This window comes from Schistocerca nitens, chromosome 9, assembly GCF_023898315.1.
Source record: "Schistocerca nitens isolate TAMUIC-IGC-003100 chromosome 9, iqSchNite1.1, whole genome shotgun sequence".
NCBI classification, from domain to species: Eukaryota; Metazoa; Arthropoda; class Insecta; order Orthoptera; family Acrididae; genus Schistocerca; species Schistocerca nitens.
Genome location: NC_064622.1, coordinates 108,331,329 through 108,358,815, shown reverse-complemented (window position 1 = coordinate 108,358,815; position 27,487 = coordinate 108,331,329). Strand labels below are relative to the sequence as shown.

At 43.5% G+C, this 27,487-nt stretch overlaps 1 protein-coding gene and 1 pseudogene across 1 annotated transcript; both read left to right on the top strand.

Annotated features, from left to right (window-relative positions):
* The first annotated feature begins 1,989 nt into the window (after positions 1-1,989).
* On the top strand, positions 1,990-17,472 carry LOC126204041 (uncharacterized). The gene is made up of 4 exons (XM_049938466.1): positions 1,990-2,060; positions 4,197-4,254; positions 15,415-15,842; positions 17,307-17,472. The coding sequence occupies exons 1-4, from the start codon at positions 1,990-1,992 to the stop codon at positions 17,470-17,472; spliced, it is 723 nt and encodes a 240-aa protein (XP_049794423.1).
* Positions 17,473-20,161: 2,689 nt separating this feature from the next.
* LOC126204764 (5S ribosomal RNA) lies at positions 20,162-20,278 on the top strand (annotated as a pseudogene).
* Positions 20,279-27,487: the final 7,209 nt, after the last annotated feature.

Genomic DNA, 27,487 nt, shown 5'->3' with positions numbered 1-27,487 from the left:
TGGTGAAGATGGTGTGGCTTTCTTCTCTTGGCCACCCATGCTACTTCACCTAACTACTTATGACTCTTTCTTTTTGGGGTTTATTAAGAACAGTGTTTTCGTACTCCCACTGCAAAGATAACACTGGAGCAGTTCAGAGAACGCATCAGTGCCGCTGTGATTACCATTGAGAGGATGTTGCTACGTAAGGTATGGGGCGAACTTTGACGACCACTTCGATGTGTGTGCTGTGTGCCCAGAGGAGAACTCATCGAATATTTTTAGACTGGCAGATGTAAACTTCTTGATTTTACAGTTCTGCTCACGCATCAGTCAAACCTGTGCAAGTAGTACTTTGGAAAATATAGAACTTTGAAAACGGATAAATCATTTGTAATATTCCTATATTTATAATTTTACTCAAGAATACAACTTGTAAGTTCCTCTGTTTGTTCATTACATATCCCTCAGTGTTTTTCACTTAATACATCGAAATATTCTTACCCCATTCTTAATTTATTTTCAGTGGTTCATATAAGGTGCACTTGCTAATACGCTTGCAAAAGTTCGCTTGGAAAAGTAGTGTGAGCAAATAGAATTTCGTTCATAGCCTTGTTACTCCATGCACACAAACTAAAATTTATATTGTCATCAATACTATTTTCATACTCTACATGGGTTTTCATTGTTGGGTTTCGAAAACAATGAGAACAATCAATTAATAATGGTTTTTCGTTGTTTTTTGTCTGTGGCATTCTCAACTTTAATTTCTGAGAGTAAACATAGACAGGTGTTCTAGTCTGCAGGAATTTGAAAGGAGTATAGATACTGATATTCAAGACGGCAAAGATCGCGTTACGTGTAGTATGCGGTACGATGAAGAAAAAAAATTATGTGTAAGTTATTGAAGATGTTGATGTTATAGAAAAGAATGAAATGCATCGAATGACTCAACCGCCAGTGATAGAAAATTTATGAGAAGAATAAAGATCCAACTTTTTCGTATATGTTCATATCTGGAAGTGGTCTTGCATGGCATTCCACCTACACTCATCCATCAACGAAAAAGGGCATTTCAAAATATTCTTTGACCCAACGCTGACCTAATAAGCGGCAATAAACTTGTAGATTTAATCATAAATGTGTTTACTCTCATTTCTTTCTGAAAACATGCTTTATGTAATATGCAGGTGTACTAATGAGAAAGGTCAAGATGTTTTTGATGAATACAATGAAGCTGATATAGACCAACCTAAAATAATGGCATAACATAAGAAACCAAGAATTTTTGGCATTTATTTCAGTACTACTGGCTGCAGAAAAGACTCTTGGATCACCAGCGACTCCGAGTCAAGGACTAGCCGCTTAACTTTTAGAAATCTATTTCTCACGTACCAGATTTCAACCAATGTCAGCTGTTCTGAGGTTCGATGGCACAAGAACTCGCAACATCAGAACTGCGCATACATATGGAAAGCTTCAGACAGTGGGAGAGGATTTGATATCTTTGTGAATGCATGCATAAATAGTTACAGCCCTAATGAGTACCTGACTGTCGATGAACGACTGGTAACTTTTTGTGGCAATGCCCCTTTCGAGTATATATGGAATATAAGATGGACGTATGGAATAAAATCATGGGTATGTACAAATGCTAAAAATGAGTATGCATGTGATCTAAAAGTGTGTACAGGCATAATAACAACCAGGTAAAAGTAAATCGAGGGCAACAGGTTGTGTTGGATATTGTTAGCCGGTATTTACAGTCTGAAAGGGGAATCACTACAGACAAATGTTTGTTAGTTCCACACTGCAAGCTAACAATTTGTTGGCTTACAACTGAACATTAGTTAAAACATAAAAACAAACAAAAGAGAAATCTGAGAAGAGTTTTTGCCTAATCAGACAAAAGAGGAAAAATCTTCACCATTTGGATTCACAAAAAGATGATTACTGTCTCGTACGTTCGAAAGAAAAAGAGTTGTGTTATTCTGCTTTCAGCGCAACACCATGCTGAAGGTTGAAGCAGAAAAAGAAACTAACAGACCTACCGTAACTGCTGACTACAATGTTACCAGAGGGTGAGTAGACGTGTTATGGTGACAATACAATACAGCTGTGTGTTTAAAAAAAACGCTGGTAATGCCAAATATTTATGGAAATTGGTGACATCGCAGCCCTTAATGCGTCTGTTCCGTGGTCATAAAAATATCCAGATTGACAGAACGAATTAACAAGAAGGAGGGACATTTCCTTCACAGTCTAAATCTGCTGTCAGCGAAACTTCACGTGGAAGAACGAGCAAGAAATCCAACTGGACTACATTCAGAGCCTGTAAAGACCATTGAACCTATTGTAACTGAAGTAAAAAAGATAGATTCTGCTGAAGTCACCATAGGAGAATCTCACAAATTAAGAATGGGAAAAAAGCTGTTTATTGCGTCCGAGAAATGTAGACCAGAAAACTAGTCATGTGCATAAAATACAAAACACCATTGCGTAGAAACCATAGAAGAGACATGGTTGTGCCAAAATCTCCTCAGTGTTAGGAGAGGTGGCCTAAACGACTAACTTTTTAATTTAAAATATTGATTTTCTTTGCTGTCGGAAAAGTGCCTACAGATCATGAATCATAAATTCTGTGTGTTTCGACAATAAACTACCAGTGATAGCTTCATATCTTTAATAACGCATCAGTTTACGTTAATAATTGACATTCTGAATAATTTTGTGACTATATGACAAACAGTAAGAAAAAGTTGTATTGTTAACCTAGGGTAAGGTGAAAAATATTGGAACCAAACGGTTTATCAAAGTGTCACACAGCTAGCGAAGACGGTTCATAGTAGGTCAAGCATATTACATAGCGAATAAGGTATTAAAAACTTGAAACCCTACAAGTTATACGAAATTCACGAGTAATTATTCGGAGCATAGAGAGCTGTTTATGTCGACGATATCTTAATTTCAGGAACTTTATAAGAAATAAGAGTAATATAAGTATATTTTTCACATCGCATGCCCCGATATACGGTGTAATTCTATGAGGATATGTGAAGAGCCACTTGCAACTTGCAAGTAGCAAGCACCCACAATCTACCCAGAAAATTTTTTTCTGATTCTTCCAAACTGCTAGATCCGTAAATGTATAGCGCTGTCTAAGTTGGAGAGGGGGTAGTCTCCATGTGACCCATGTCTTTGTTTCGTTATTTTGATGTTTTCTGTTTTAATGTCTTACAGTTTTTAAGTCAAATGAAAACTCGAACAATTTCTGTGACTCTCACAATCGTGGAAGGTCAAAATAATATGTTATTAGTTTCAGTTTTTTGTTTTCATTTGAATTCCACGTTATTAACAGTATTAACCATGTTGGGCAACATTGAAGTTATTTTTGTTGGGTTACTAAGGAACTTTGGCCAGAATTCTATTAATCAACTAAAATGAACTGTTCTTCTCCGCTGAGTCAGGCAATTTATTTGACCCCTATTGCTTCATTCAACTGTCTTGGTTAGTTTCAACTGTTCCCTCAGTTTCAAGTACACATTTTAATTTGCACGTGCGCACAGCAGTAACACATAACATATTCTGCCATAATAAAGTACGAAACATGAGAGATTACTCCAAGAAAATTGGCATACCGGCAAATAACACCGAAAAGCTCAGTCGCAAGTAACTGAGCTTGAATCTGGACATACGAATATCCATTCTAAGCGCTGTTGTGCTCTGTAGTATGGTTTACGTAATTTCGAGACAGTTGGCATAATTTCTGACGTCTTCATTCTCTTGTGACATAAAGAAGGATCTGCGAATGGTACATGTACGAAAATTCGTAAAAGTTCATTTTAACGTGACTAAGCAGGCGAATTTGGTCAGTGGTGTGGAATAAAATATTTTGTTTCAAATATATTGACACGCTTTAGCAAAATGAATGGTTTGTTTTAAACGTCTTCCTTCCGCGAAACAGTATGGTTTTGGATTACAAGACTCATTTCGAAACCTGTTACATGTGAAGAACGTCAGAGTCCCCACACAGATGCGCGCAACAGGGAAGGTACCATCTGGACGGAAGATGCTGAAAGGTCGATCTGAGGGACTACGATCGATACAGCACGGAATCGAGAGGTGCTGCTACCGTGCAAACAGGTGATGTGACTCAAAGTATGGCAAGCCAGTCTTTGTTATGTATTCGTTTCTGAATGACATTTTCTTTGCACCAGGCCAGAATTCAAGCTACTAATAACGAATGATTTCATTGAAAAGCCAATCAGCGATCAGGTATTATGAGTCACAATATGCATCTGTTTCTGTTTTTTGTCTTCAGTTATAACACGAGACTGGTCTGCGAGAGACTGAATTAAAGGTCTGAATCCGTTCATTGACTTTGTATAGCATGGCGTGCTGAAATTAGCGTCTCCGAATTTTTTGTTCTGCTGTCAATGTCGGTCGCGGTATTATATCTGATGCATATTATTCAGCCGACTTTCCCGATTCACTGACGCAGGTTACAACTCTACCACTAGGTGGCTCCGAATTGTAGCGTGTCAAAAATGTTCAAATGTGTGTGAAATCTTACGGGACTTAACTGCTAAGGTCATCAGTCCTTAAGCTTACACACTACGTAACCTAAATTATCCTAAGGACAAACGCACACACCCATGCCCGAGGGAGGACTCGAACCTCCGCCGGGACCAGCCGCACAGTCCATGACTGCAGCGCCTGAGACCGCTCGGCTAATCCCGCGCGGCTGTAGCGTGTCGATGTGTAACATAATAGCAGTGTTGTTGCGTTAGAAACAGCATGCTGTACTCCAGTTTTTAACCGCTGAAAACTTGCTTCCGCTTGAAACCCCCAGAATAACGAAAGCTGCGTGCAGTGATGAATGTATCGACATCAGTAACGTGCGACGTTGGTTTGTTCGTGCACGTAATGAAGGCAACGGTGTCGCTAACCTCAATGTGTGTGGCAGTGCTCAGAGTGGACGACTGCGTACTGAAACCGACGAGACAGATCGGAATCTGGCCTGGCGCAAATAAAATGTCATTCAGAAGCAAATACGTAACAAAGACTGGCTTGCCATTGAGTCAGATCACCTGTTTTTAGGGTAGCAGCACCTCTCGACTCCGTGCTGTATCGATCGTTGTCCCTCAGATCGACTGTTCAGCATCACAGAAAATAGTCGGATAACATAGAGAAAGCTTGCAAATAAGTGTGGCATATCACGAATGTATTTTCAGGCTATCGTTGCAGAACTGCGGTACAGAAAACTCTCTGCATGATGGGTTCCCCAAATGCTCACTCCTGTCACGAAAAAGAGGGCACTGGAGGATTGGACATTTGTTCACAATTTTATTTTCTTTTTCTTCCGTTTTGAGGGTTCCTTAACAGCACTGTGACAAGCAATGTAAGCTATGCGCACCATCTTGACCCCAAAACAGGAGAGCATGAATGGAGTTCCGTCAAAAAGAAACACCGACGCCTAAAACGCTCACGACCATGCCACCAGCAGGCAGAGCCATGCTCACAGAATCTTGTCACATTCAAGTTGTGTTGAATTTGGAATTCGTGCCCAAAAGGCATCACGATAAACTCTAGAAGGTAACCTACTGCAAGACTCTTAAAACAACTGAAGACACGAATTCGAAGGCCCTTCACAATGGCGATGCCATTCCACACACGAGCACTACGAAACCTGGAACAGTACTTGGGTTCACTATCACCGGTCATCTTCCATATAGTCCCGACTTGACCCCTTTCGATTTTCATCTGTTTCGAAAACTTAAAAAACACCATCGATGACTTAGCTTTGATAGGAATGAAGCGGTGCAAGAGCAGGTGATGTTGTTGCTCAAACATTCTACGTGGCGGTATCAACAATCTGGCTCTCGTTGGGTGAAATGAGATTATCACCAGGGCGACTATGTTGAAAAACAAGTATGTAGACATAAAGAAAAAAGACGCTGAATTTTAATAAAGTTTGTTTATTTTCAAATCTTTAATAATTTTCACATTAAAAATTCAGAGGAATTACTTTTCACTAAGGATTCGTATAACCAGAACCTCACAGGTTTTTCTAGTAGACCTTCCGTCTGGATCTCATTGGAGGAAACGTAGTCTTGAGGCGTCTTATGAAAGCACGAGTCTGTGTTACATTTTCTCTGTCAGATACCCGGCAGTCTCTTTGCAGCGAAAGCATAGTATTCTGTGTTCTTGCAACATTTTCTAGAATGGTACGATTAAAGCTGAGTGCGTCTTCGCCGTCTTTTGCTACATTACTTGTTACACATTTAGCTGGACCATGTTATACAACATGTTCCAGGTTAAATTCAATTGTCCTGCGTATGTCGGATCTAAGGTAAATGATTTAATTTCGTCTTGCATATTGGGTTCTGGTACCTGTGTATCAGTTCAGCGGCCCGTAAATACTCTGATATCTTTGTTGATGACTTTCCGGCCTTTGGTGACCACAGCTCCTAAAACAGCATAATGTTCGCTAATCCGTCCCTTATTGGAGACACTGTTGAAGAGACTGGATCTGTTTGTAATGTAGCGGCTCGGGAGTGCTATGACCGCTACTGAGGAGCGGAAGAGCCGTTCTTAGATGTAGTGAGGATGCTGATCGACTTTGCCACCTTGGCGTTCTGGGTTCGTACGGCTGGAGAGGAGAACAGAAGTTCGTAGTAGACGGCTGCAGCAAGATGGTCGGTGTACGTGAAAATTATTTATAGTTCCAATTAGTTTGGAAATCTACAAGTGCGAACTTTCGTTTCGGTCACAGTATGGCGTCGACCCATGATGTCCCTGCCCAGGTACAGTAGGCGCGGCAGATGGACTTAGAGTTCACGAACGCGTCTGAGAAGCAGCCGACGCACCAGGTGCTGAGACGGTGGTGACGGTCATAGCCTTGGCTTGGCTGGCGGCCGGCTACAGCGAAATGGAGACTTCTGGCGTGGTGACCCGGTGCTTTTAAGGCTCGCCCTCCTGAGCAACTCTGTCACCTGTCACGTTTATGACTGGAAAGCGGCGGCTGGCGGCGTCAGACACCCCACGGCACGGAGCTAGGAGGACCTCGGTCCGTGCCTCTGACCATGGGGCGGGGGCTGTAACTCCAGCAGGTGACCGATGGAGGTGGCGCTGTTGTTAGCACACTGGACTCGCACTCAGGAGGACGGCAGTTCAAACCCACCGTCCACATTCAGTTTTTCCCTGATTTCCCTAAATCGCTTCAGACGAATGCTGGGATGGTTCCCTTGAAAGAGCACGGTCGATTTCCTTCTCCACCCTTCCCTAATCCGACCTTGTGCTCCGTCTCTAATGACCTCGTTGTCGACAGAGCGTTGAACGCAGATTTTCTACTCCTCCAATAAGGTGGATTCGTAGAGGCTGCTGTAGAGTGTAGGTAACCTGATTTCTAAGTCGTCAGGAAGCTGTCACTAGTTCGTAGCCCGGCTGTGATGTAGGCAGCTGCATCAGTAGCAAGCCGTCAGGCCCAAGAGAGGGACTAACACAAGGCGGGCGTCGAAACGTAGTCCTGCCGAGCCGATGACCTGCTCGGCTAGCCCGGGGTATAGAGACGCCCAAAGTGGACTTGTCAATGCGGAAGGCTGGTACTGTCACATATTTCAGAGCAGTCCAACTTCACGGCGTCTGGCTGTTGCCTGGAGAACTGGGTCACGATTGAGGACTCTGCCAGTATCGCGAAATGTTGCGCTGGTTGGTCACGACTCATACCCTGGATACGGCCGTACGCTCCTGCCATCCGTCGTTACTGTAGGCAAGAGGCCTGAAATATTTGTTTCTCATGTGCGCTGTCGGACTATTTCTCCGAGTTAATTTCCTGACACTGTACTCAGTTTATCCTACGTCTGAGTGCGTCTAAACTCATATGTCTAAATGCGGTTGTGGAAACATCCGGGTAGTATTCTGTCTACCGTCACGTGTTACTAATGTCCATTCATTCGTATAACCCTGCCGCTACTATTGTAATGTAGTACGCTTTTACCTAAATAATAGAAAACCCTGTCTCTACGTGGCCACGTATAACCCTCTTACTAAATTTCGTTTAGTTTCCAAATAAAGTACACTATGAAAGAATAGTCCTGTTAATAGGAATAGGACTATTCAATTCTTTTCCTAAGATCTTACACAGCGGTTTAGAAATAAACGCAGTATGAAGTATGTGAGCCTCCATTGTGACAGCTCCTTACTCTTTATCTCATGGTCTTCTTAACAGTCGGCTAAAGTCTTGGTGATAATGAATATCTCTTCTAACGCTGCTGCTGCTAGAGTCTGTTACCGGGGCGGTGTGAATGATCTGCATCACAGTAGCTTGTATCAGTGATGGTGTGATCACACTGCTTGTGTCATATACTGTTACTGCATGACAGTGAACATGTATTTGATTGCCACCAGTCATAGTGCCTGAGACTTATTCTGTCCTGTTCTGCTTATGTCTGTCTTGGCTACAGAATCTGTTATCTATATTAGTGCCATTAGTATGTGCGCTTTATGTAGATCGTGTATCTTTGTGTGTTAAGTCAACATTGTCTATAATTAACAGGAATGTGTTAAGGTCATCCTCTGGCGCATTTTTCAGTTTAATGCACTCATGAACAGGCACTTTAGCTTTCAGTACACAAAGGGTATCTCGGCTTGTTATTTGTTCGACGCAGTACTTAATGTATTTTTCAGAATACTTTCTTAGACTAGCTTGTTACTCGTTTTGGGTTAAATATCTCCATGTGGAGACGCTTTTACTCTACATGAACAATACTTCGCAAGAAAAGAGTTTTTAGACTGGTAGTATGTTCCAAACATATCAGCCGCCTCTCTCACCCAAAGTGCGGTCTTACCTTGCATAAATCTGGCACCTACTCATTTTCAGCACATCTCTCCCAGAGGGCGGGCAGTATTCCTCTGAACGTGTGGACAAACATAACAGGATGAGCAGTTTTCTTATCAGATGTAAATACACCCGATTGTCTGTGCTGGATGACTATTTCCTCCACCTGTGCATTGGTCAGCATGGAAGTAGTGCTCTTACCGTACAACACATTATTGTTTGGTACGGAGCTAGGGCTTAACTGCAAGCTAGGTCCTGGTTGGAACACAGTAAGTGCCACTGCGTATTGGCATATTATATAATTCGCAGCTTGCAGATGAGCACTCGTTCAGATTTCCTGTGCAGTTCTCGTTATATCTAGCTTACGGTCGCCATATCTTAGGCCATTAAATCCCTCAATTCTTTGATTTCTGACATGACTGAATTTCGCACTACTCTTTGATTTCTGACGTGAATGAATCTTTGACTTCAGCCATCTTTTCATCCAGGCTGCCCACCTGGGCATCCTGGTCCATTTTAATATTGGTTAATCTGTTGTTAGTATCTTTGCCAAAACACTTGTCAGTCTCTTCCGTGTACAGTGTACAAGGTCGGTGACTTGTTTATCTTTTTCGTCAAACCACCATCTGTCTCATCTCATAATAATTTTTAGCGGTATTCAAGTTGTTCTTTAATTATTCTTTCCTTATCTCTGAAAATACTTTCCACTTCTCTTGCCAGCTCAATATGAGCTTCCGCTTGAGCTGTTGTCCTTGCACATCCATCACGTGCTCAGCTGCATATTTTGTTTTGGCTTCAGAAATTTGATTTACACTGTTTAATACCAACGACATAGTAACCACGAAAGTCTCTAATTTGGACAACATGTCGTTGACCTGAACAACTCCATTAAATTTGAACTGGTTATTAACTGTCATCTTCGTTCGCTTAATATACCAGAAAAAAAAATCATACAAAAATAAATGAGGTGTTTTCTTAGACTAGCTTGTCACTCGTTCTGGGTTAAATATCTCCATGTTGAGACGCTTTGACTCTACATGAACAATTAATTTCACCATTACTACATTTCCTGTTGGTATTGACGGTAAAGGCCGCTTGCTTCATCAAAAACAATCTAACACAGCTCCACGTTGATGATCTTGTGCGCGTTTCATCTCTGATTCCATGCATTATTGAAATAGTGCTGCTGAAATGAAATTTTGTCTGAAAAATATAGCAAGTTACTGCATGTGGGAAGATTTGCAAGAAAGGTTAGAGAGAGCAATTAAGTCGGTGCAGAAACCAAATGGCAGAAAGAAAAGAGGAAACCTGTGACTTCTAATAGTACCCAGTGATGGTTGTCGTTTGTGCTTCGTATCCAGAATCTCTTAATTTTTATAATTCCTCTTGACTTGCTGTTTCCAATGAAAGCCTTTCTTTGTTTCTGTTTGTCTTTTGTTACTCCGTTTACATGAAACAAAAATGAAATACTTGCATTAGAGAGAAATAGAAGTATAATTCTTTTTCTAGCCATTTCTAATTACAACAGTTGTCCTGTCACAGGTGTTATTCAGGTATCTCATAACTAAAAAACGTTAATATTTAAAAACAAATGTAAGACATATTAAGGTTTTCAACAATCCAATTAGAGGAAGTAATGTATAACTTTTGTGCTTTTTGGTTACTGTTGGTGCAGCATACGAGACTCATTATTACCTGAGTGCTCGCTTCGTTTGCATGGGATACTATAATTTATATTATTCATGTGTATATTGACTTGCAAGTAATAATAATGATTCTGCCTTATATTGATTCCCGAAGTCTATTAATATGAGTAGTACAACAATGAGAGGAAATCAGTTGGATCGTACATCCAACTTCAAGTAACTATAACAAGAGAAAGATACAGACTCTGTCTAGTTGAAAAAAGAAAAACGACCCAAGCCAACGCCGATGACAGAAGAAGAGATTCGCGATACAAAAGGTTCATTACTATAGAAAAGATACTCTGAATTAGCACAGACAAAAGATCGCTTCGTACTTTTCTTAGAAGATACTACATCAAAATATTATTTAAAATCTACTCTCTAGGTAGTTGGGCAGTTGATACTGCAGTTGTCCACGGTCGATATTTTCTTACGGGGTTTACTTGAAGTAGTTGGTGGATGTGACCCCAGGATAAACAGGCACGGAACGGATTAGTAGAATGCTAGCTTGCTATCTCATTGTGCAGAGTGTTTCAGAGGAACGGAAAGTTGAAAACAAAAAAGAAATGTTGTTGTGAAAAAATATTTTTCAAATGAATTTGTGTATGTCATTTAATAGCAAAAATACGTCAAGAATACATTAAGTGAATTCATGTGTTTAACATGACATATGGCAGGTGAGCTACTTTTTTGTGCAAATAGTCTTGCAGTCCCTTTGATAAACGTTGCATTGTTAGAAGTAATATTGCAACAGAAATTCCTGCAGTTGTTCCTCGGATCTCAGCTTTCTTATGATGATGTAACAGGTCGACTGAGACAAATTCTGCTTTCAAGGCGGCCCCACAAGAAGAAACTTCACCCTGACGGATGAGGGGATCTGAGAGATCACGGAATTTCGTCCTTTATCGAAACTGTAGACTTGTCAAATAACTGGCGTACAGCAGCCATCGATATCCGTGTTGTGTGTGACGTTCATCAAACTTGCTGAAACCAGCGGTTGTCATTAATTTCGGTAGCTTTTTCGCAACAAAGATTTCGAGTATGATGACGTACCGGTGATGTGTGTCTGTAGTGACAACGCTGTACTCGTTCTCAAACAAATAATAGCCAGTTATGCCATACAATGACAAAACGAAACACGCTGTAACTCACGGGTGTGCACTGGACTCTAGTGTAGCTGATCATGATTTTCTTGTGGCCAACAACGAACATTTTGTTTATTAACAAACCTACTGAGATTAAAATGGAATAATTCAACATCCACAGGTTGTTAATCAACTTAACATCTTCGTTTACCTTTTCAAGCGTTCGTCCACGGAATTGCCGTGGCGTTAGGTGATGTACATCTATATCTATGTGACTACTCTGCTATTCACAATAAAGTGTCTGGCAGAGGGTTCAATGAACCACTTTCAAGATGTCTCTCTACCGTTCCACTCTCGAACGGCGCTCGGGAAAAACGAACTCTTAAATTTTTCTGCACGAGCCCTCATTTCTCTTATTTTATCGTGCTAATCATTTCTCCCTATGTAGGTGGGTGCCATCAGAATGTTTCTGCAATCGGAGGAGAAAACTGGTGATTGAAATTTCATGAGCAGATCCCGTCGCAACGAAAAACGCCGTTGTTTTAATAACTGCCACTGCAATTCACGTATCATGTCTGTGGCACTATCACCGCTACTTCTCGATAATACAAAACGAGCTGCCCTTCTTTGTAATTTTTCCATGTCATCCGTCAGTCCCATCTGATGCGATCCCCACACCCCACAGCAGTACTCCAGAATAGGACAGACAAGCGTGGTGTAAGCAGTCTCTGTGGTAGTGTTCTGCAATGAATCGCAGTCTTGCTCTACCCACAACATTATCTATGTGATCTTTCCAACTTACGGTATTTGTGATCGTGTTTCACATCCTTGACGATCTCCAAATTGTATTTATTACTAATCCTACGTGTTAACTTTAGGCGCCCATCCGTGCATAGCATTTGGTGATTTCTTGGTTAGATCGCCAGCACCTTATGCTTATTTACTGTTACGTCTCGTCTTCCTCCTCATTCTCACTGTTTTCGCTGTCACTGTGGGTATCGCTGTCCACCCTCTGGAGATTGTTGTTACGTTGCACATAGGCATGTCTATTATGTCGTGTCCGCAGATACTCTTCATGCGTTGTTTATGAAATACTGTTTGTCAATACGTTTAGTTGTGCCCATTGTTTTTCGTCTCTTAATGCTGTGTATATATCTATGTATGTGTCTGTCTAGTCTACGTGTCGTGTATGTCTACTGTTCGCGTACTGCCCGCAGAAAAAGACAGTGTGTTCTGGGGAATCTTCTTGCCCGCATGTGCATGTAAGTGTTTGGCTCAGACACACGCGGTTAAAGTGCGTGGGATAAGTTCCGTTTCCGGTTAAGGGATGTACCATACCGCCGCTGGGATCGATATTTTTCATTCTCAACCGCTCCCTTATGTGAAAGAGGAAGTCGTGCAATCTACGTCACTTATACTAACGCCCCACTCACCTTGTCACGTACCGAAACGCCAACTTTTAAGGTGACGTATAGTCTCTATCGGCACATCAGTTATTGTGTGTACCTTATCTAGTCTCCCCATCTTTAACCAGTACCTTGCAGCTCTGTATTTTATCGTGGTATCTTTGGGGTATATTCCGAGCACCACACGCAGTGCATCCACTGAGGTGTTGCCGAAGGCTCTAGGTAGCCTAAGTAGGACACTTCTCTGCCCTCGTCTGACCGATGCTTTGTTGGTGACCAGGTTCAGTTTATGTGTGCACATGCTGGCTGCAAAGCTGAGTCCTGATTCGAAGAGCGCACATTGGTATGTCCGTATGACTCGTAGAGATAGTCTCTACTGTTTTCAATTTAGTCTCACCAATTTGTGTAGTATTTTTTTCTGCTTTGTCTGTTTTTATCCTTATGTGTTCGTGGAAATTCAATTTTTCAGTTATGTGTACCCCAAGATGGCGCGTAACGCGTGCTCTTTTGATGTTTGTGTCCCCAATTTTAACAGAAGGATTCCTTTAGAGTGATCCGTTCAGTAAAGTGTATGTTGTTTTGTTTTCAGCTATCCTAAGTTTATTGTTGTGACACCATTGTGTAATTGTTTATAGTATTTCACTGGCTTTCTCGTCTAACAGGGATCTGTTGTTTGCAGTGACTGCGACTAATAGGTCATCAGTGCAGGCGACAATTCCGTGTGACCCGTCATCCCAATCCAGAAATTGTAGGAAGGTTTTGATTGTTATGTCCCAGAAGATGGGACGCAGATCGACCCCTGAGGGCAGCCTTTGGTAATTACTTTCCGGCTAATCAAAATATCCACGGGTGTACTTCCGGTCTACAGTGTTCAACGGGCACAATATTTCGGCGATCTTATATGTCACCATCATCAGGTGAACTGACGGACTGAGCTCCTGTGAACGTGCCGGCACGGAGATCCGTACGCTATGGCTGCTCAGAGGGAACTGCGTTCGGTCGCGGCGGCGGCGGCCGATTTAAATACCCTCCGCCCGCGGCGCGCTGCCTCCGTTGTCTGCGCCCCGCGCCACGGTTGCGCGGTGGAACAGATTGCGATGGCGTCTGAGATGACATCGGTGTGATGGCTCTGTCCGCCGTGGTCGTCACAACTATACGTTTGCTCGATTTACTCTTGATTAACCCAATCGCTGGTTCCCAAGCCTTGCTAAGATTATAGCCACAGTCACGGTTTATGAGTTCGTCATTGATGCGAATTTCGATGGCCTCTCTAACAACGCTGTCCCAGTATCTCGACGTCTGTACCAGAATCCTCGTGCGTTCATACTCCATAGCGTGATTATCCGTCAAACAATGTTCAGCGACCGCCGAGTTGCTCGGATACATCAATCGAGTGTGCCTTTGGTGTTCACGGCATCGATCCTCGACGGTACGCATCGTCTGACCAATATACGACTTGCCACATTGACACGGAATCTGGTACACGCCGGCCTTCCTCAAACCGAGGTCATCTTTGGCGCTCCACACCAGTGCACGAGTTTTATTCGGAGGACAAAACACAGTTCCGACCCGGTGTTTCTTCAAAATGCGGGCGATTTTCCCCGAGAGTGCGCCTGTATATGGGATAAACGCAGTGCCTACCTCCTCCCTCGTGATTTCATCCATCTCCACAGGTTGTGCTGCAGTGGTTGGGCGGAGAGCACGTTGAATCTGCCACTCTGAGTACCCATTTTTTCGAAATACAGTTCTCAGATGTTCCAATTCCTGGGGTCAGAGATAGTGCGCGCCCTATGTACTAGAGTTGTAAGTACCCCATTCCTCTGTGAAGGGTGGTGGCAGCTGTCTGCGTGCACATACAGATCAGTGTGCGTTGTCTTCCGATACACCCCATGGTTTGTTGGTTGGTTTCGGGGAAGGAGACCAGACAGCGAGGTCATCGGTCTCATCGAATTAGGGAAGGAATTCGGCCGTGCCCTTTCAGAGGAACCATCCCGGCATTTGCCTGGAGTGATTTAGGGAAATCACGGAAAACCTAAATCAGGATCGCCGGACGCGGGATTGAACCGTCGTCCTCCCGAATGCGAGTCCAGTGTCTAACCACTGCGCCACCTCGCTCGGGATACACCCCATGACCTAGGGTGCCGTCAGCCCTTCTCTTGACCAGGACGTCAAGGAAAGGTAATTTACCCGCCGTGCCCGTTGGACACTGTAGACCGGCAGTACACCCGTGGATATTTTGATTATCAAATACGTTGGGAGAAACTCAAGAATTACTTTCCGGCTGTCTATCTGCCATTCGACTACTGAGTCTTTACGGTCTAGGAAACTGTTATATAAAGGACGCATATGCGGTGACGGAATGTCGTTCGCAGCACGCTAACTTGCTGTGGAGTTTCCGCTCACGCCAAAATGCTGTGTAGGGTGGCGCGGTCAGAGGCGGCGGCGAGCGTGAGCTGACCAACTCCCGGGGGACATTCGCCGCCGCCGCCGCCACCGCCGCCGCAGTTCCGTCATCGGGAAGCGTGGCGCGCCTAATAACCGGCGGCGCCCGAGCAGAGGGCAGCAGCATCGCGCGCCGCGGCGCCTTGCCCCCCCCCCCCCCATCCCCGGCCCCAGATGCGCGCGCACGCAGCCCGGGCCGCCGGCCAGTGCCAGGCCGACCTCCGCGCCGTCACCTTCCGCCCCCGGCGACCGCGACGCCGCCGCCCGCTGGCGAGACCCGCCGCCCCCGACCGCGACGCCCGCAGCCGCCTCCGACTGCCCCAGACGCCAATGCCTGGAGGGTCGCCACCGCCTCCGGCGACGACGCGCTCTCTGCCCGCCAGTACGGCGGCGTGATCCACCACGAGTGACACTTCCAGGTCCACTCTAGTGAGGCGGTTTTCCGCACTTGACTCGCCTTTCCTGTGCCACAGTGAGAAAGATGGCACCACTATTGCCGACACCCTCCTGGACTGTTCTCAGACACGCCGTGCAGAGCCAGTAAAGCGAGCCAATTGCTGGTGAACTGTGAACCACTTCGCTGTTGCATGCTACGTGAAATTGCCGAAAAAGCATCATTTCAGTGCGCCTACATGCTACGGGGTGACAAACCTAATCGCATCTAAATGCAGACCCTATTTTTTGCAAACTAAATACAGTAGCGGGCGACTCTAGTGCACTAAGCGCTCCTGTTCTTACTTGTGGACTGTGTACCACTTTGCTGCTTCAGGTCACGTGAAACGACCTCTTCAGTGAGACTATTTCTAGAAACTTCAATGCATCTAACACTGTAACAAGTTTTCATGCGTATAACAAGAGCCCAAATTCTGTAGTATATTTATAACGATACAGAAACAAATAACACGGGAAATATTAAACTGTAATACTACTTATTTTAGAAAGGCAGCATTGGTGTCGTCTCTTTTATCACTCATCAGCACTGGGCAGTTTCTGCTGTCGTAGACGATACTACTTTGCAGTGTAAAATTAATAATGGGTAATCTCTCATTCTGATTTGTTCTACTCTAAGAAGATGCGAAAATTTGGCTTAACCATGGTAGTCACGTTAAACTTTCTGTCCCAGCTGTGTTTATAATACAAGCTTAATACTGTCAGTGCGAAACATTTTACACTGTATTATGTGATTTTAAAACGAGTTAAGCCACATCGTTGCCAATTTTGAAGTGAGAATTCCAAGAAAGGCGTGTATTGCCTTCTACAGAGTGCTCATAAATCAAACAGTGTAACATCCCCGTATTTACGACAAGAAGTCTGGTTTCATAATAACTTCAACGCCGTTATGTAAGTTAGAGTTTCCTCTCTGGTTACGCTAGTACCACATTGACGAAGACAATATTGATTATGAGGATGTTTTGACAGGAATACTGTGGCTGTACTCTTTTCCCCCACGAAGAATTTTCTAGAATTGTGACAGCGGAACACGACAAAGTCCTCACCAGTGATATTTATTATCGAGGTACTGCTTGAAGATTACGTGGGCGTAAGACTGAACAGCGGAAGCATAGAAGCTTATGACGTCTGGTCTTTCTTCCACTTCAGTGTCGTAATTTTACAACCGTTTTGTGTCTGAAACGCTAGTGACGTATTGCGTGGAACTGTGGGAATGTTACAGCAGGAAAACAGTGGCCGTTGTGACTTTCACTTCGAAGGATTATAGGATATTTCGGAAGTTAGGACGATAGAATCCTCGAATCGGAGAGGAGTACTTGTCATCGAGGAGCCTCTCGGAGAATACGTGAGCATTACGAAGTATCGCATTTGGGCCACCTTTACAGGAAACTCGTGTGTGCGCGTGTGACTCGGTGACCAGCTGGATATGTCAACAGCAGCCTCTGGAGGCATCCCTCGACCGCGTGGGTCAGTGCGCGTCGCACCCGGCGCGCTTCGCCGCTGACGACCCATCCGCGACCAGCGGCACTTTGCCCAGCGCTCGGCGGCCGCCGCAGCGGACCAGGAGCTCGGCGAGAGGCGGCTGAACGATGACGTCAGAGGCGGGATTGACCCGGTCGTTGAGCTGGCTGCTGCTGTGCCTGCAGCTCTGTCAGGGTGAGTACGGCAGAGCGCTCCTCCAACCCGCCGCCTGCAGGCTCTGCCCGAGGGTGCCTTCCAGCAGGCAAAGCGGCAGACTTCTGGTGTCAGACGTCACGATCTTCCTCACAGCTGCATACCCAAGTCAGCACTCGTTGTTAATTAACTGGATTCTCAAGCTAATGTACACTGTTTACAGGATAATCTCTACACTTCGCACGCAAGCTGATTGAGAAAGCATCGCTCGTGCGAATCTCAACTTGTCCTTTTCTCCTACGATATTCTGTGACTCGCGTATCAATACTGACAGGCAGATTCGGCATTTCTAGATTTCTGGAAAGCGTTTGACTTGGTGTCACCAGGCAGACTGTTAACTGAAGGGCTACTATACAGATTGAGTTCCCAGATACGTGAGTGTCTCGAAGACTTTTAAGGGGGTAGGACGTCAAACAGGCCGACTGGGACCAGGAGAGGCACAACTGGACATTTTCATTTCCACTGTCTATACTTATACGAACAAATTCATAAAACTTTGTCAGTATGACCAGGAAGGATTCAGGATTCAAACTAATAACAGTGCGAGTTCAAAAACATAACAAAGTAAATTTTTTTACATGTGAAATTTCATCATTTTTTTACGTGCTTTTGGCTGCATTTGTTGCTATAGGTACACTTTCCTTCATAGATCAGAGAGATTCTTCCATGAATTTTGCACAGCGTACAAACCGTATTTACAGATGTTTGAAACTCTAGAATTAATTCAATTTATGAAAAAATGAATGATCGGTTACATTTTAAACTTCATTTTTAGAAAAAAACTCATATTTTATAGATCATTATCTCAATTTTTACCACAGCTTTTACTAGATTTGGAAAATTTTGGGGTTCAGCATTAAGGAGTTAGTGTTTAATAAGCAGCTCAAAATTCATCGAAGAAACTGTGTTACTTCTGAAGAAAAGTGTATCTATGGCAACGAATGCAGCCAATACTAAGTGAGAAAGTGATGAAATTTCACATGTAAAAAAAAATATTTTGTTATGTTTTTCAACTTCCACTGTTGTGAGTGTGAATCATGAATCCTTCGAGCTCATGCTGACAAAGTTTTAGAATTTACTTGTGAAAGTATAGACAATGGAAACTAAAATGTCCTGTGGTGCCTCTCCTGCTCCAAGTCGGCCCGTTTGACGTCGTAGCCGGCCGGTGTGGCCGAGCGGTTCTAGGCGCTTCGGTCTGGAACCGTGCGACCGCTACGGTTGCAGGTTCGAATCCTGCCTCGGGTTTGGAGGTGTGTGATGTCTTTAGGTTAGTTAGGTTTAAGCAGTTCTAAGTTCTAGGGGACTGATGACCTGAGATGTTAAGTCCCATAGTGCTCAGAGCCAGTTGAACCATTTTTGACCTCTTAACCCTCCCCGCCCCCCCCCCCCCTCTTGAGTAATGGAAACTACTACGTTATGCTAGGTGGCAAGTTTTCACCAGAGTCACCGATATCTACAACTGCATCTCCATCTCCATTCACTCTGTGGAAACCACTCTGCAGTAGACGGAAGATGGCACTTCCTCTTGTACCCGTTATGTGGGCTTCCTCCCTTTGCATTTACATATGGGGCGCGGGACGAATGACTCTGTAACTGCCTCTGTCCGCACTGTAAATAATCTAACTTTGAACTCACGACCCCATGGGGGGAGCGATAAGTACGAAATTACAATATATTTCTAGAGTCATAATTCAAAGTCGGCTCTTGAACATTTGTAAGTAGGCATTCTCGGGGTACTTTGCTTCCGTCTTGAGGTGTCCGCCTATTTAGTTTCTTCGGCATATTTGTGAGACTCTCTCACAACTCTGCGACCATTCCTCTAGCCCTTGTCCGTATACCTTCTACAGCCGCACTTAGTCCTGTTTGGCATGGGTGACACACACTTCAGTAACATTGTAGGATGCGCCGCATGAGTAATTTATAAGCAGTCTCCTTTGTAGCTACTGTCAGGAATACGCCAGGGAAGTGTCATAGAACCGCTCTTGTTTTTCTTGTAATTCAACTGTCCCTACCTATGGATCTAACACATCCGCAATGCCTTCAAAAAACAGGTACGAGATTTTTATATTCTCTCGTCGCAACACGCGAACTGTTAGCACTACACAAAAAATTAACGGAAACCTTTTATAGAAAATTTAATGAAGTTCAATTTTTTACAGGTTCGAGGTTTCGCTAGAGGCCACGGTTCTCGAGTTATTTAAAAAAAAAGGCCGCTGAAGATCACTTTTGTACGTTTTTCTTGAATAATTCGAAAAATATGGACTCCAGCGAAAGCTAATCCCAGTTCACAATTTAAATGCATTAAGTTTCCTACGTAATGGTCATGTTCATTTTTTCTCTATGGGACTAACAGTTTGCACATAGCGAAGGAGAGAACAGGAAAATCTTGCTCGTGATATATCAAGTCGCTGTGGGTTGCACGAAATCCATTGTTAGGGGCAGCTGAATATCTTCCCGTGTATAAACTATCTAGTGGATATACTGAGCAGCAATCTGCGACTGTTTGCTGACAATGCGGTAGTGAACGGGAAAGTGACGTCTTTGAATGACTGTAGAAGGATACGGGATGCAGGACGGAATTTCTATTTGGTATGATGCTCGGCAAACGGCCTTGCCGCAGTGGATACACCGGTTCCCGTCAGATCACCGAAGTTAAGCGCTGTCGGGAGTGGTCGGCACTTGGATGGGTGACCAACCGGGTCGCCATGTGCTGTTGCCATTTTTCGGGGTGCACTCAGCCTCGTTATGCCAACTGAGGAGCTACTCGACCGAATACTGGCGGCTCCGGTCAAAGAAAACCATCGTAACGACCGGGAGAGCGGTGTGCTGATCACACGCCCCTCCTATCCGCATCCTCAACTGTGGATGACACGGCGGTCGGATGGTCCCGATGGACCACTTGTGGCCTGAAGACGGAGTGCTTGCTTTTTTATGATGCCCGGCAGCTTGATCTAAAAGTGAAAAAGTGGGAATCAGCACAGGTCAGTACGAAAAACAATCATGGAATATTGGAACACAGTATTATGTGTGCTACTTGAGGCCACCACATCAATTCAGTATCTAGGCGCAAAGTTGTCGACCGATATGAAGTGGAGCGAATACGTAAGGTTGGTAATAGGAAAGGCAAATTTTCTACCTTAGTTTATTAGCGGAATGTTAGGGAAGTGTAACTCGTCTACAATGGATACAGTGCATAGAACACTAGGGCGACCCATTCTTGGGTACTGTTTGGCTGTTTGGCATCCGCACCAACTCGAATTAAAGGAATACGTCGAAACAAATCAGAGGCATGATGCTGGATTTGTTACTGGTAAGTTCGATGAACACCCAAGTGCTTACGGAGATGCTTCAGGAATTGAAATGGATGGTTGGTTGGTTGTTTGAGGAAGGAGACCAGACAGCGTGGTCATCGGTCTCATCAGAGTAGGGAAGGATGGGGAAGGAAGTCGGCCGTGCCCTTTCAGAGGAACCATCCCAGCATGTGCCTGGAGTGATTTAGAGAAATCACGGAAAACCTAAATCAGGATGGCCGGACGCGGGATTTAACCGTCGTCCTCCCGAAATTGAAATGGAAATCACTGTAAGAAAGACGACGTTTTTTTCGCGTAAAACTATTGAGAATGTTTAGAGAACCGGGATTCGCGACCAACTGCAGAATGATTCTACTCCCGACATCGTAAGCCTCGCTTAACGACCATGATGATAGTTGAAATTAGACCTCTTACAGATACATATAGACAATAGTTTCTCCATCGCTCTGTTTGAGAGTGGAACAGGAGAAGAGATGAATAGCAGTGGCACAAGGTACCCTCCGCCAAGCACTGAATGCTGGCTTGCGGAGTATGTATGCTGATGTAGATTTGTGTCCAGTCCATGTCGTGTACCTCGGGAAGTACATCAGGTTGTCGTAAATCAGCACCTCTGATGTGGTTACTATGCATCGTAACCACATCGGAGAATGTTGGCTTATAACAAATTGGTGCTCATTTGGTGGTACACGATGTAGTTTAATGATTGTTACTGAATTGTAACCCCAAATTACTGTTTAAAAGACAATGTGCATATCTCTCGTGAATATTGTCTCGACATTTGGCTGTTATTATCTTTCCTTTTGGACACTTTATCAATTTCTACTCCCATTTCCACCTGACTCAACCTTATCCTATGATAATTAGTCGTACAGCATGCCACATCACATGTAAACAGCATCATATGGAACGTCTGGCAGTAGAGCACATCATGTCAACGCTACTTATACAACGTATCACGTGATGCAGTGTGGCCAGTGTTCCGATGTGAGTACGGCTGGTGTTGAGTTGGAGCTAACGCTGTTTTGTCGTAACGTATAAGTGGTGTTGACATGTAGTTCGCTGTATGGTCAGATGTTATCTCTGATGCTCTTTACACGAGCTGTGGCATGGAATGTGCCTTGTTACCAAAGGACAATGATGAATCACTTTAAAACTGCCATAGAGCATACATTATAAATGAGGCCAAAAGAAAAGTTAAGAACAGTCAAACTGAGACAGTATTGTAATTTAGACAATGGTACGAGTAATGTATTGATATAACGTTGATTGCGATGCAACTTCATTAGCCACTGCTAATAATGACCGACGTCCTATACGTCCATTAGTGCATCGGATTATCATTGTTTTGAGTGGCTACAATGCCTAGTAACTACATCAGAAGATGCTGGCTTAAATTTTAGTTTTAATTCCCCATAGCAAGTTATTTAGCAGCACTACGGAGGCAATAAAATTTGGCATACCAGTTAGTGGCCACTTCAGAATGACTCCTGTGACAGACTTTAGGTCAGTATGCTTACGTCTCGCAATATAGGAAATCAAGGTCAAAATTCACGTCACAGTATCCGTGTTGAGCCAAAAGAAATCATTAGAGCACTCGAAAATAAAGACATTTCGTGTCTGTATCATGACTGCTGCGTAACAGTTTCCAAGTAACTGGTATATTTATGAGATGTCATTCAGGTAAAATCTCTTGCTGAGTCGGGCGCTAGTCGGGCGGTGTAAGACTTGTCTTTAGTTCAGTAAACGTCCGTTCCTGAGGGGTTGGAAACGCTCTGTCAGCAGTGTCTTTTACTTTTTGTGAAGAGAGAGAAATCTATAGCAAAATTTGTTTATTACTACTTCTATTAAAGAACTGTTACAACGAGAGGGAAAAAAATAATTGTCGTACTTGCCTACAATTTTGACGATTGAACGTTGGTAGATGTTCTGGGTTATTCGTATTTCTCTCACGAACTATGTTATCCCTTTTTTAGGGAATGCGAAGACAGAAAATCGGTCACGTGTTACGCAACTGTTGCTAGTATCTTTCTTTCGCTGTCTTCTGTTTCTCCCTTTCCTCAAACATTGTAAAATCTTTCTTGTTTCAAAGAACAATACTTAATTTAATTAAAAATTTGACAAAGCGTAAAAAATACTGCAAATACAGAACTGCTTACGAAGCCCATAAGTACACAAGTTTTCTCAGGTGCTCCAGCGAAAGAACATCCCTGCAAGTACATCCGTAATTTACTGAAATCGCAAACTCTGAGATTTCTCAGAAATTTTTAGCCTGCAGCTGTGACCGAGCGGTTCTAGGCGCTTCAGTCCGGAACCGCGCTGCTGCTACGGTGGCAGGTTAGAGTCCTGCCTCGGGCATGGATGGGTGTGATGTCCTTAGGTTAATTAGTTTAAGTAGTTCTAAGTCTATGGGGCTGATGACCTCAGATGTTAAGTCCCATAGTGCTTAGAGCCATTTTTTGAAATATGAACTGTTATGACTATTCCACCTGGCCTTAAAGTGATCCTGCGTCATGAACATTAGCATCGACTTTTTGGAAAGCGGTAGTCTAGTGACCTACATACTTTCACACGAGTTAAATTCCAGTTGCCACGAGTAGTAAATTTAAGTTTGTCGAAATCGATGAGAGGTGAGGTCAGGTCCCTCTTCGTGATATATGACTGTCACAGATTTAAATATATTGATATAACGTTTTACCAATGCTGAGCTGCGTCCACGAATTTCGCTACGTTGACTTCTGGAAACCCATACTCTTTATGGCAACATCTTTGGCCTTGGTTCCACATCAGAACAGACAACAAATTACATACGAAAGATGTACAAAGTATTTTTATAAACTGTACACAGTAGCTTACGATAGATATCGGCTTAATAGTAAACCGGTGATGCTCTACGTAAAAGAGAAATATTTTATTCTGACCTGAAACTTGTTGGTACTCACTTCACAATGGAGAGATATGTTCTGAAACTTATTATGATTCGACAGGTGACTCAATAAAGGTAGCTGATCTGAAAATAGTTTCCCCATGGATTCCAATTTTGTAACTGAACTTTTCCCTGACTCTATAGTTTATATTGGCTATCCTTGTTTCAGCCATGTCTTTCTGGTACCTCAATGTCTTATACGTTTCATCTGTTGATACCGTTATTCATGTCTACGGTTGTTAAGTAGCGGCTGTCACATGCAGTCGTTATAGCTCAGCAGCATACGACACACTTTACGGCAATGTTCAGATACAACCGCAAAGTGTTTCGAGATAATTGAAAGTACGTCACGTAAACTACTAACACACGCATTGTAACCTTCACAATCTAAAAAATCCCGCATAAAAGCCCCCCCTCTTATTTTACAAAAGACCATTACAGTTCCTTTCTCAACTCGCGTGTCGACAGCAGACTGCGTCCGCTTCAGTCAGCTGTCCCCTACGCCGGCCTTGCTAATGTGGTGCCTCACCTACCGATTTCCGGTGTGCTCACAGAGATACGAGGCTGAGCAGAAATGCTGCAAAATGTTACTTGTTAAGCAAGTAGACGGGAGGAAACAGTTAGGGAGCTCAAATTAAAGATAAATTGGTCATCATGGTAAAATTTAAATAAAAGCAACAAATGTCTCTCAGATCTACAACATTAAAAATTCTTTCTCGAACGACCCATGCAGTGAAGTATAGTGCATGAGATGGTTACAATGCAGCTGTAAAGAAAATGCGTATCAAAACCTAGAACGACCAGTTCAAGAGTATGTTTTCAGTATTTACTATTCTAGAGTATTGTTCCCGTATTTGCAATTAATATTAAATAAGCTACAGCAATTGACATGGAACGAAATCAGAGGCGCCCTGCAAGAATAGCTATAGGCCAATATAGCCAATAGTAAAGCGTAACAGAAAAGGTCGGGTAACCTAATCCACAGAACAAATACGAAGTAATTCTTGCGAAACCCTGTCAAGTAAGTTCAGAGAACCCGTGTTTGCAGGGCAATGCGCGACCAGTCTGCTGCTTCCATTTCGTAAAACGCTTAGGGATCGTGGGAGGCCGATAAAAATGATTATGGTGCAGAGGCGTACCGACTGTTACTTTTTCCTCGCTGAATATGCAATGGAATAATACCGAAAACCTCCAGGGTTGTGAAGTACACACATGTAGATGCAGGAGGAAAAAGTTTGAGAAAATGGTTGAAAACAAGATACTATATACATCATGAGGTAGAAGATATAACAGACATATAGGGAGGACGTTCCAGACTAGTTACAACGAAGATTAGTACACATTCAGACTAGGTGAGAAGGGCAACTTGATAAAAGTTAGTTAAGGGAACACAACAGAACATTCGTTACAGGAGAAATTAAAGAAACAAATTTCGACTTACTGCAGGAGCTAGAAAAAACTGTTCCAGAAAAAACTTCCAAAATTGTTCTGAACATGCAGAGGGGGAATGGCAATACCGGGTTTGTTAGTGACTTTAAAGACAAGTTTTAGTGGTAAACAAAGAATGACTCTTTCGGCCGGCCGGAGTGGCCGAGCGGTTCTAGGCGCTACAGTCTGGAACCGCGCGACCGCTACGGTCACAGGTTCGAATCCTGCCTCGGGCATTGATGTGTGTGATGTCCTTAGGTTAGTTAGGTTTAAGTAGTTTAAGTTCTAGGGGACTAATGACCTCAGAAGCTAAGTCCCATAGTGCTCAGAGCCATTTGAACCATTTTTGACTCTTTCGTACTTCGCAAGCGAGTATATTACACAGAACAGAAGTAATCATACAAGGTGTATTTGAAAAGTTCGGTGAACCGTTCCGGAAATAAACGAAACAAGAGTTACAAACAAAATACCATCACTGGCGTTCAGAGTAATCCGCATTAGCTACAACACACTTCTAACACCGCTTGTACAGCTGTTGGAGACTGCCACCAAATACTTGTTGTTGACTTCCAAATGACAGAGCACAGCAAACCGTCGTCCTTTTCTTTCAGGTTTTATCAGGCAAATCTAGATTTCGGCTACTGCCTAGCCATTATCAATGCACTATTTCATAGTATCAATGCATGTCCTAGCACCTCAGTGACATGTTGTTGAAGTAGTCGTGAACGAACTGTCACAGAATCCCGAACAACAGGGGACTAACGTACTAGGACATACATTGATACTATGAAATAGTGCACTGATAATGGCCAGGCATTAGCCGAATCTAGATTTGCCTAATAAAACGTAAAAGGATGACTGATGTGCTCTACCATCTGAAAGTCATATCACAAGCGTTGAGAGCACCCACATTCCTAATGAAAGGTAACCTGAGTTGCTGTGGAACCGCTCGCAGCTCCGTGGTTATGCATTGATGTATATTCGCTTCATTGCGGCAGATGAGAGCTGATGCTATCCCTATGATCAGGACACCGAGCGCCAGTCAACGGCGTGCTGTTCATCGCCTTCCCCGCCTTCCTTGGGCTGAAATTCATGATAGGTCTAGCCCATGCTGTCGAGAAGAGCAACCAACGTCGTCGTAATATTGGATTGTGTCAGCCGAGGCGAGAAAGACTATGAACAGAATGCCGTCGCCTGTCGCTTGGTTTCCGCATCGCTTTGGTAGCACCATGTATGATCTCCAGTAACGATGCTGATATTCAGCAACGCGTAACAACGGTGCTACGAGGGATTCTGTAAGAAGCGTTTGCTGACAGTTACCGGTTGCCTTGCATGCGATGTCAGAAAATTGCATAGTTATACAAACACAGTAACACATTATTACATTTACACTGTTCGTTTTTTGAAATATAGTATTCTGTGGATACTTTCATACTAACTTATTTATTGTATGTTATGGCATGTTTTTAAGAATTATTGTCGCTGTCTGCAGAATATTTACTGTGCTTTTGCCTGTTGCCTATTACATCGTGTCATCTCCAATTGTGTGAGCGGCTGTCAGTAAACAAATACTAAAAGGTGAACTTAGTATGTGAGCGCTATACACTTGGGTTTGCGGTAGTGTTGTGGAATACAGTTTTTGGTGTGTACTGGGCTGTTACTTAGCTCATGTTTGTTATACGGCATCTAGCTGATTCTATACACAGAAAAACAAAACTTTCGCACTTTGTTTATGATCGAGAACATTACGCCATATTGCTGCTCGCGTGTGTCGCGAGAGGTGTATTGCAAGTTGCGAGAAGACTATGAAAACTGTAGCGGAAGTTACGACAACTTCAGTTCCTTATTTATGTCTCTGTATGTGATGGGGAAGTGGTTCTTTTGAGTGAGTGTGCTTTCTCTTCTGTATGCGTGGTCAGTTCTCTCAGAGCAGTGAAGAGGGTGTTGTTGCAAAGGGCTGTTTTTTCGTTTATTACATTTCTCCCTACAACAACAGCCTAGGTATAGTGAACGATTTTAAAGTAAGAAGACGACTTTTGTGCGTAATATGTTATGACGGATGCTATTGATAAATTAGTAATTATGGTGGGACGAATCGAAATCTGTCTGTCCGACGGCGCGAGGCTTGAATCTCAAACGCATTGCTCCGTTGTGCAGGCCGCTGTGGCCGAGCTGTTCTAAGCGCTTCAGTCCAGAGCTGCGCTGCTGCTACGGTCGCAGGTTCGAATCCTGCCTCGGGCATTGATGTGTGTGATGTCCATAGGT

Excerpts from the sequence above, each read along its gene's own strand:
- LOC126204041 (XM_049938466.1), top strand. The coding sequence starts at position 1,990 with ATGCTGAAGGTTGAAGCAGAAAAAGAAACTAACAGACCTACCGTAACT. Across the intron at positions 2,061-4,196 it reads GACTACAATGTTACCAGAGG|GCCAGAATTCAAGCTACTAA; the intron begins GTGAGTAGACGT and ends TCTTTGCACCAG. Across the intron at positions 15,843-17,306 it reads GGCGGCGTGATCCACCACGA|CTGGATATGTCAACAGCAGC; the intron begins GTGACACTTCCA and ends CTCGGTGACCAG.